Genomic DNA, 11,268 nt, shown 5'->3' on the forward strand with positions numbered 1-11,268 from the left:
ATGGTTGTCATTGTCATCTTGATTTTAATTAACAAATGGGGTGAACTATATGAATTTTTGATCAGCTTGTTAACATGTGAATTACTTCTTTAAACATGCTAATGTATAGCCTCTTCAATAAAGTTTTGAGCTTTACGAATTGTGGGAAACAAGTTGGTGAATATGTCTGAGAATTTTCAACATGAAGAACCTATGAATAATGCAGAGAATGAAGAGATTGAAGAAGATGCCACTTCATCTACCCGCAGACAACGTTCTCATGTGTGGGATTACTTTGATAAATCCCTTTAGGACCCGAAGGAATTCAAAAGGCGTGTTGTACTAACTGTGGTACATTGATTAAGGCTCAGTTTGGAACTTCAAACATGAAACGACATATCAACAAATGTTTTAACATTGTTGAGTCTGTTCCACCACAAAAACGTATTCGTTTAGACCAATCATAATATCGAGAGAAAGTGGCAATTTCAGTTACCCAACACAACTATCCATTTAAATATGTTGAGCATAAAGTAATACGAAATCTGCATAAGTTTTTACATCCGGGTACACAGACCATCACAAAAAACACGGCAAAGTCGGATGTTCTGAAAATTTTTGAAAGAAAAAAGATGATTCTTAAAAGTGAGTTAGAAAGCATAACGAGTAGAATTTGTGTTACATCCGATCTGTGGACTTCCATTACCAGTGATGGTTACATGGCATTGACCGTGCACTATGTAGATGAGAATTGGGTTTTAAAAAAGAAAGTGTTGAATTTTTGAGTTATACCCCCTCTGCACGGTGGTACTCTACTTGCAGAGTTTATGATTAACTTTCTGAAAGATTGGGGCATCGAAAAAAAGTTTTCACCATTATTTTAGATAATGCGTCTTATAATAATGGGTTAATTGAGTCTATGAAGTCCCATTTATCATTAAATGGCGGGTTACTTTGCAACGAGGATTACATGCATATACGATGTGGATCGTATGTGCTAAACCTTATTGTGCAATCTGGATTGAAAGTTATTCAGAGTGCCATTGTAAAAATTCGGGAGTCGGTCAAATATGTTAGAGGGAGTGCGATTAGAAAGTTAAGATTTGCCGAACGCATTGATCACCTTTCACTACAGTGTGGAAGGCATGAGCGTCAGGACATAGCTACGAGATGGAATTCTACGTATTTGATGCTTGATTGCGCGTTGGTTTATCGACGGTCTTATGAGCGATTGCAGCTAGTAGATCATGATTTTAAAACTTGTCCGACACAAGTGGAGTGGAGTAGAGTAGAAGGAATCAAAAAGTTCCTAGAACCGTTTTATGTCATTACAACGTTGTTCTCTGGGAGCCGTTATCCGACTTCGAACTTGTTCTTTCATAATGTGTGGAGAATTCAACAGTGTATTCAAGAAGAGTTAACGAATTCAGATCTAATCATAAAATAGATGGCACATGAGATGAAGGCAAAATCTGCTAAGTACTGGGAGAATTATAGTATGATTTTGTCTTTTGCGATTATATTAGATCCGCGATATAAGGCGAAGATAGTGGAATACTGATGTGCGTAGAGGTGTATACAAAATAGTTATATTTTTACAAGGAAATACTATTAAATACGATACAATTTTACACAAGTTATTTATTTATTTATAGAGTGGATATACCTAAACCTTGCTACAACACTTATAGGCAGTGTACCTAATCGTACAGTAGTGTAATTTTTAGTAAGTCCGGTTCGTTCCACAGGGATCTTAGCCAAGTTTAATGCTATATTTTTAACTTATGATTGTAAAAATACAAAAATATATATAAGTAGTATTATTATTATAAAAGGAGATTTTACCGTTTAATGACCGGTTTGTCGATTTTACTACTTTAGTCGCAGTTAAAACCTAATGTAAAATATTAAAAATAAATATAACTTAAATTAAAGCGTAAATTAAATAACGATAATGAAATTGCAATAAATAAAAGTGCGATAAAATAAAATTGCGATAATTAAATAGTACGATAATTAAAAGTGCAATTAAATAAAATGACAATAAATAAAAGTGCGATAATTAAAAGTGCAATTAAATATGAAATAAAATAAATTATGCTTATTTAAACTTCCGTAATCATGATGTTTGACGTGTTGATTTTAGTTTATTCCCATGGGTTAATTGTCCTTTGTCCTGGATTATTCGATATGTTCATACGGATTTGTCCATAATAATCCATCAGTCATAATCATAAAGTGCGGAAGTCTTCGTCAAATTATTCTTATTCCCGAAGTCAAATATTTCAACTAATTGGGGATTCGAATTGTAACAAGGTCTTAATACTTTGTTTAATGAATACACCAGGTTATCAACTGCGTGTAAACCAAGGTTTTACTACTTTGTTAACAATTACACCAATTACCCTTGAATGTAATCCACCCCTATTTCAACAAGTATATTAACTATTAATCCAGTTTCGTGTCCGGTAAAATGAACAATTATTGGTATTTATAGATATCCCGCCCACCGTACCCAGTCAAGCGTATGTGGTTATATATAAATACGTCAAATTATAAGTCTATATATTAAATTAACGAGGTATCGTTTAGTTAATATAAAGCCCATTAATAGCCCATAGTCTAATTTCCACAAGTGTCGTTCTTTTATCCAAACCCCAATTATGGTACAAAGCCCAATTACCTAATTTTAATATTTTAGCCTAACATCACGATTACTTTGGCATTAAATAAGCATAATAATAACTTAGCTACGAGACATTAATTTAAAAAGGTTGAACATAACTTACAATGACTAAAAATAGCGTAGCGTTACACGGACAGAATTTCGACTTACACCCTTACAACATTCGCTAACATACCCTTATTATTAGAATTTAAAATTAAAATTAATATATATATATATATATATATATATATATATATATATATATATATATATATATATATATATATACGTGAGAGAGATAGAGAAAAAGATATATTAAGATCGCTCAAAACTGCCAAATTTATAGGCATGTGGCCACAAAAAGTGGCCCATGCGATCGCATGGATATTAAGCCTACAGGCCATGCGATCGCATGGAGGTAGGTACCAGCTCACATTGCTTTGTTTTCTTTCTTGTTTTTATAAATAAATATAATATATAAATAATTTTAAGAATTATTTAAATATTATATTATATTTATGTGCATAGTTGACTCGTAATTTTTAGTCCGTTGCGTCGAGCGTTGAGAGTTGACTCTGGTCCCGGTTCCGGATTTTCGAACGTCCTTGCGTACAATTTAATATCTTGTATTTTGCGTTTTGCGTCTTCTACTCTTGTAATTTCGAGACGTTTCTCATCAATAATTTGAACCACTTTGATTGTACTTTGTACTTTTTAGCTTTTTGGTCGTTTGCGTCTTCAATTCGTCGAATCTGTCTTTTGTCTTCACCTTTTATTATTTAACGAATATCACTTGTAAATAGAACAATTGCAACTAAAAGCTTGTCTTTCTTGAGGGATAATGATATGAAATATATGTTCGTTTTTATCATTATCAAATACTGCTTTACCAAACTTGGTATGGAGGATGACGAACTTAGAGCAAAAGTGGAGAGTGTTATCGATGGGTTGAAGAAGTTAATCAAGGAATATGAGATAAGTTCAAATGTTGGAAGAGGGAGCTCGGAAGTTAGTATGGATGATTTGGATGAGTTTGATTTATTTCAAAACAAATTTATTATCCCCGAAAACAAAAAATCTCAACTTGATCAATATTTAGTTGAACCTCCACTTGATAGAAAAAAAGATATCAATGTTTTACACTATTGGAGGGAAAATCAAGGGAGGCATCCCCAATTAGCGCTTATGGCTCGTGACATACTGAGCATCCCGATTACCACCGTTGCTTCCGAGTAATCTTTTAGCATTGGGGGTAAAATTATAAGTAAATGTAGAAGTTCATTATTGTCAGAAAATGCCGAGGCTTTGTTATGTGCTCGCGATTGTTTGTTCGATTTGGAAGGTACTTTATTATATCTTTATTCCATTTTCAATATGTTTTTATATTATAATTATTTAGGGTTTATCTTCTATTAGAATTTGATCCATTTTTTTTATTGTGTAGACGAAGATGAATCGGATGAAGATAAAGTGGATGAAGAACGACTCACAGAAAATATAGAAGCTTTTATCCCAACTGTTTGAAGTAACAAGCTTTTAAGTTCACTTTTATTTTGTTTATGGAAATTTTGTTTCAAGTACAAGTAGAAGTTGTTTGTTTTTGAGTTTTGATGGATCTAAACACATATCCTATAAGTATGTTTTCATTACTAGGCTTAAATTACCTATATTTTTGTTGTATTGTGGGCTAGTAGGGAGACTAATTTTGTGAATCATTATTATGGTTGTGGAAAGAACTATTGCTGTCAATGATTTTGTTTGTGTTGGTACATGTTTATATCAATGGAAATTATATCTAATTAACCAAGCTGTTGTAGCCACCGAAGAATGTATGTGAAAACTTGTAAGTTCATATCCGTGTTTTTGTATGATTTTCCCATAAGCATCCATGATATGAACATTGCATTGCTCTATTGAGTAGGCGAAATGTTCTTTGAGAAGTTTAATGCGCAAATGATGGGCTTCTTTTGCATACGTAAGAGCCTAAATAAAAATATATATCTGAAACTTGTCAAAAAAACATTTAAGTTCTAGGTGAATACAAGTAATCCACTGAGAATATAATAGAAGGTAAGGCCAAATACAGAATTTATGCATAAAAATAAGTTATTCTAAAGCGATAATAGTAATTTGCATCAAAAAATACCAAAAAAAAATTTTTTTACTAGTCCGACCCACCCGACCCGGGTCTCGACACAACCCATTCGACCCATTTTATTTCTGACCCATTTCGACCCATGACCCATTTCGACCCAAACCCATTTAATCTTTGACCCAACCCTACCCATCTCGACCCGTTTGCCAGGTATAGTACTTATAGCCCCTTAGACTTATTTATTAGACTTAATTATAACCCCTCACATTAAGAATATATCAAATAATATTCAATATTCAATCTTAAATATGTAATATATATATATATATATATATATATATATATATATATATATATATATATAGTAGAGGGATCAAATGAGAACTTTTTTGTGTGAGAACCCTGAGAACTCAAAAATACACTGAAATTCGAGCAAAAAAGGGAAATTCGAGCAAAAAAGGGATACGGGCGAACAAAAAACATGATAGTCGAGCAAAAATGGGGAAAGTCGAACAAAAAAAATACGGCCAAACAAAAAGAAGAAATTCGAATAAAAATGTTTTCTACATTTTTGAAAGTCGAACAAAAAAATGTAGAACACACGCAGTGGCGATTCTAGGATCAAAACCCAATGGGGCCCAAACTTTTTTTTCGATAACTTACTTGCACAAAATATTGAAGGTGTCGGGTCAAATTGGGTCGGGTCGGTTCTGGTCGCGCCCAAAACACAAACATAAAACTGGATAGTACTCGCAAAATATAAGATTATTCATATTTTTTACTATTATCATTACAACAACCATCGTACAAAAGAATATTATTTATACAAAAAGGAATTAATATTTCCATAGATAAGCCCCTATACAAAAATATCATATTTTCAATCCACTAAATACTAAAGGTAAGCTTTTATTGTTGTCTACGAGGTTTCATACGATAAAATTCGTCCATAATTGCATCATTGCTAATACCATATAACATATCTTTCTCAATATATGCAAGTGGACAATCATAAGTGGGCTAATTTCAAATATTTTAGTATGTCAAACTAATTCTAAAAATATATGGGGTCACATTATTATATTTAGTGTTGTCCTATACAAAAAAATAATTTTTTTGTGACAAATTTCGAAAAACTAGTGGTGTCAAGGGACCTCGCTTCCTAACACCTAAACTCGCCACTGAACACACGGGTAGTCGAACAAAAATATTGATATTCTAACAAAAATGTGTTCTACATATTTGAAATTCGAACAAAAAAAAATAATTTGCTCGACTATGAATTTTTGTTCGTCCGTGTTTTTGATTTTTGCTCGAATTTCCTTTTTTTGCTCGCCCGCACACCTTTTTTGCTCGAATTTCAGTGTATTTGGAGTTCCTAGAGTTCTCACACTAAAAAAGTTCTCACTGGATCCTCTCCCTATATATATATATATATATATATATATATATATATATATATATATATATATATATATATATATATATATATATATATATATATATATATATATATATATATGTATATATATATGTGTGTGTGTGTGTGTGTGTGTATATATATACTAGGTTTTAGAGCCCGTGCGGAGTAAATAACCGTGCAAAATCAATTGAGATTATCAAACATTTACGGAGTATTTTTTAGAGCTAATATTTTCAATAAAATAATAATAATTGATCAAATTACTAAATTGCTAACACTTTATAAAATAGTTAGTGTATGGAGTCTCTGTATTACACAGTAGTTAACTATAGTTAAAAATCACTTTGCAATTTTGTTGTAACAGGTTTTACAGCCCGTGTGTTGCACGTTAGATAAAATAATAGTGCAGATATAATTAAATTTTTCAAACAATTATACATTTAACTTTAAGAGCTCGTGGTATTGAAAAATTTTAAAAAGTTATTTTATTAATAATAATAATTAGTAAATAACTAATTTAGTTATTTAATTAATTTAGTTACAATTTTATTATTAACTACTCTTTATTAACAATATTAATAATTAATAACTTTTTTTATGAAAAGCAAACAAATTTAATAATATATGTTGGAGTATTTACATAGTATATATGGGCCTTGACCCATACGTGAAAGATAGCCAATATACTACCTAATATTACAATGCAAATGATGTATGATTTGTAAAAGAAAAATTTATATATATTATATTTATTATATTATTTTTATAAAATTATTTTATATTTCACGAAAATCAGACAATAGAAAAAAAAACATATTTAGGAAGCATATATCTTTATTATTTAGGAAGCATTACAGCAACCTCTTCAATTTCTTTTTTATTTATTCAGACTAAAAGTCCGTAAAAAAGTGTGGAATATATAGGAAGCATATCCACGTGAAACATTTGTGATATAACAAAATCGTAAATCTATATATACATACTAGTTTTATGAGCCTGTGCATTGCACGGCACTTGTATAAATTAGTATACGATTACGTTAGTATTGATATTCACCAAATATATAATACAATTATAATAAATAAAAAATAGTTTATCACCGATAAAATTTGTATCGAAAGTATTAGTATCAAAATCATTGTATACTATAACGTTAGTATTACACACACTTTATATAATGTATGATAACATGAGTATGAGGTATTGAAAATATTAGTATCGTAAACGTTAGTATTGAACATAATTATAATACAACAATCAGTTGTTCTCATTAAGTGTCGCAAAGTTTCTTTAACATAGAGTGATACGTTTATGATCCCGTCCGTTAAAATACATATCGCAAATGTCAAAAAGTTGATACTTTAGATTTATTTAAATATCATATTTTGTATTTAATATATACATATATATTTGATTGTTTATTTAAGTTAAGTTATATATCTAATTTTATTTAAAGTTTAATCATTTATTTATCGTACATTTCACACACACATTTGTGTTGTGGAGTATAATTTATGCTCAAATATAATCTGGTGTATTAGGGTGTTCATCTTGTTTACTACTTTTTATGTGTATACCTGCTAATAGGTGATTTAATATTTAAGTAATTGTATTGTATTTAGAATAAGATTAAACAGTATTAACTTTTATATTTAAATTATTTTATTTACTTATTTAATTTAAATTATTATTTAATTTTATATTTTTATTAACGTCAAATGTGAAGTTCTATTGCTCCTGTTACTTCCATTTTTATATTTATATTCTTTTATTTATTTAATTTCATATTTAAAGTAATTGTATTTTATTTAGAATATGAATACTTTCCTTATTTGAGAAAATCAATTAAATAGATGAGAAAAACAATAAAACGACACGTGGCGAGTATAAAGGAGGAGTTGACACGTCAGGATAATGGCACGTGCTTTATATAATGTATAGATAGATAGATACATATATATTATCTACATATCTAAAATACATAGATCAAATGAATAGTGAAGTTTTTAAGGTTCACAAATTTAGACCAAACTTTAGGATGAGTGAAGTGGAGAGCAGCGACTGGAGTCTTATGCGACAGGAAGATCCCCCTAAAGCTGAAAGGAAAATTCTTCAAGGTGGCAATTAGACCTGCCATGTTATACGGATCAAAGTGTTGGCCAATGACGAAGGCGCAAGAGAGAAGGATGGAGGTGGCAGAGATGAGGATGCTTAGGTGGACATGCGGTAAGACGATGTTGGATATGATTCCAAATAGTGTTTTTAGGGAGAACCTGAAAGTTAGAAGCATCATCGACAAGCTAAGAGAAGAACGGCTTCGATGGTTTAGGCATGTGAAGAGGCAACCTCTTACTGAACCTGTTAGGAGAGTCGAGGCACTTATAGTTGACGGTGTAAGGAGAAGGGGTAGACTCACACGTAGGTGGGAGGATAGAATAAAACTCGACTTGAAGGAGCTTTTACTGACCGAGGACATGACTTCTGACAGGAACGCGTGGAGGACTAGAATTAGAATAGACGAGTAGGCTTTGATATGTATGTGTGTATGCAGGTAGGGGTGCTTGGTTTTGGGTATGTATGTGTGTGCAGGTATGTTTGTGTATGTATGTACGCATGTTTAGGGTGTCGGGTTTGGATGTTTGCATGTTTAGGTTTTGATGTTTTTGGGTATGTATGTTTATGGTTACTTTTGTGTGTATTTATGTTTTCATGGTGTATGTTTATGGTTGTTTTTGTATGGATGTATGTATGCATATGTTAGTATTCCTATGCTTGTATCTATGCTTTGTATGTTTAGGGATGTAGGTATGCTAGTGTAATACCCCGTCAAAATGTGGCATTGACGTGCTATATGCAGCGTTTTAAAAACAATAGTGGCATTTTATTCAAAAACCAAACATTTTACAATACTTAAAGAAAACCAACAAAGTACTAATCAAAATCAAATGTATTTAAAATGTAAAGACATAATGCCACTATCAAAGTTTAAACAAATCTTCATTTCCAATGCATGACCTCTACTGCCTTACTTGCTAGAGCGGAAGCATTCCCTAATTACATGAGAATAAACATGTAAAAATGTCAACACAAAGGTTGAGTGAATCATAGGTTTAAGTAGTATAAAGTGTAGAGTCTAGACCACAAGATTTCGTTTGCATGCTTTGCCGGCATCTTTAAAAATATAAAAAGATTCTATAAGTTTGAGCACCCGGTAACTAAGCCTTAACGTTTTTTTAGTACCCCTGTTGTTACGTACACCTAACCAAAATGTACCACCTCAAATAGTATACGCCCGTTAAGTTTAGGTTAGTTTCTAACCCGGACGGACGGGGATGTCAAGCCCTATGGATCCATATACACCTATTCGCGCCCACCAGTTCCTAAACTGGTAGTTACTAGTTACCAAAGCTAAGGGATTTTCGGTTATAACTCAGCATAGAATGTAAGTTTAGTACTTGTGTCTACTTGTAAAACAGAAAAAAAAGACATGTATTCTCACCCCGAAAACAGTTTATCAAATAGTTAAAAAGTTGGGGCTATGACTCACCTTATGAGCATAGTAACAGTGTGATAGCAAATAGCAGCGGTAGTCCAAAGTTGTCAACCTATCATCATTAGGTTTAAGTTAGTTGGATCATCATGGTCATCATCATCATTATCATTATAGTTATGTGTTTGATATATATGTTCATATATATTACCGGTGTCCTTTCTAGAATTTACAATGTTAATCATTCCCACAGTTTAGATGTTGCATAACTCAAACGATCCTCGTTTCTATCAAGTAAGTCAATGGACAGCCAGATGTAACTGGGGGTGTGATGACCCGTGCTAATCCTCCTGGACGAAGTCTTCAACATTTGGTTCCATTGCGAGGTACTGACTTAAATATGCCATGAACGACTCCATGTAATATGAGCAAATGCACAGCGGAAGATTTCTTTCATACCTGAGAATAAACATGCTTAAAAGTGTCAACCAAAATGTTAGTGAGTTCATAGGTTTATCATAACAATCATTTCAATATATTAATAGACCACAAGATTTTCGTTTATAAATATATGTACACTCGTAAGTGTATAAAAGTATTCTATAAGTTGTTGAGTGCTTCAGTAACCATACTTAACAATTAATGTGGCATATTCATGGTTAGCTCAAACCGTTTTTCAGTACCAAATTTTCTATCGAGCGTTCCCAACATTCCATTCTTTATTATCAAACTTTTGGCCATTTCGGTCATCTACAACATGCTGCTTCGTCAGCATTTTCAAAGTTAACTGATCTGGATCATCGGTTATCAAACCGAGATTTTTCAAGAATATCGAAGGTTTTTAGATGATTAAACGCTGATTGTGATCGTCAAGATACAAAGGATGTTTAAGATGAAATCAAGTGGCAAGCTTGAAGAATTGTTTAGTTTCATATGTTATAATCAGTATTTTAATTCATTTTAATTGTCCAATGTTAGTAGTCCACAGTTGATAGTCCACAGTTAACAGACCAGTAATTCATATATAGCTTAATATATAATATTCGAATTAATTAATACGTATCATGACCCGTGTACATGTCTCAGACTCGATCACAACTCAAAGTATATATATTATTGTAGAATCAACCTCAACCCTGTATAGCGAACTCGTGCATTACAGCATATAGAGTGTCTATGGTTAATCCAAATAATATATATAGATGCGTCGATATGATATGTCAAAACCTTGTATACGTGTCCCGATATTTAAAGTGGGTAAAATAAATAACAGAAATTAAATGACGATAAATAAAATTGTGAGAATATAAATTGCGATAAATAAATTGCGATAAATAAAATGTAATCAGTTAGCTAGGAACAGTTAGCGTGGATTCTTAACAAAATTCTTCTCATAGTTAAATTGTTTGTTTCTAACAAATTTTATTTTGTCCAATATTTTCTTCATTATGCCACTTGTTGGATTCTGATAGATCAAAATCTAAATATGAAATTGAATGAAAATGGTTATTCTGCGGTGAACGGATACGTATATCAGTGGTTGTAAATAGGATAGTAAATGACTGTTGAATTAGATTTGAAAGAATGTACAGAGTACTTATTAATGTGAAATC

General features: G+C 31.6%; 1 protein-coding gene across 1 annotated transcript; it reads left to right on the forward strand.

Moving 5' to 3' along the window:
- The first annotated feature begins 898 nt into the window (after window positions 1-898).
- Window positions 899-1,426, forward strand: LOC139891591 (zinc finger BED domain-containing protein RICESLEEPER 2-like). Its single transcript, XM_071874570.1, has one exon. It carries the CDS (start codon window positions 899-901, stop codon window positions 1,424-1,426), a length of 528 nt encoding a protein of 175 aa, XP_071730671.1.
- Window positions 1,427-11,268: the final 9,842 nt, after the last annotated feature.

Source organism: Rutidosis leptorrhynchoides, chromosome 1 (genome assembly GCF_046630445.1).
Source record: "Rutidosis leptorrhynchoides isolate AG116_Rl617_1_P2 chromosome 1, CSIRO_AGI_Rlap_v1, whole genome shotgun sequence".
Classification (NCBI taxonomy): Eukaryota; Viridiplantae; Streptophyta; class Magnoliopsida; order Asterales; family Asteraceae; genus Rutidosis; species Rutidosis leptorrhynchoides.

Bases quoted from the DNA above. Each gene is read 5' to 3' on its own strand.
- LOC139891591 (XM_071874570.1), top strand. From the start codon at position 899: ATGAAGTCCCATTTATCATTAAATGGCGGGTTACTTTGCAACGAGGAT.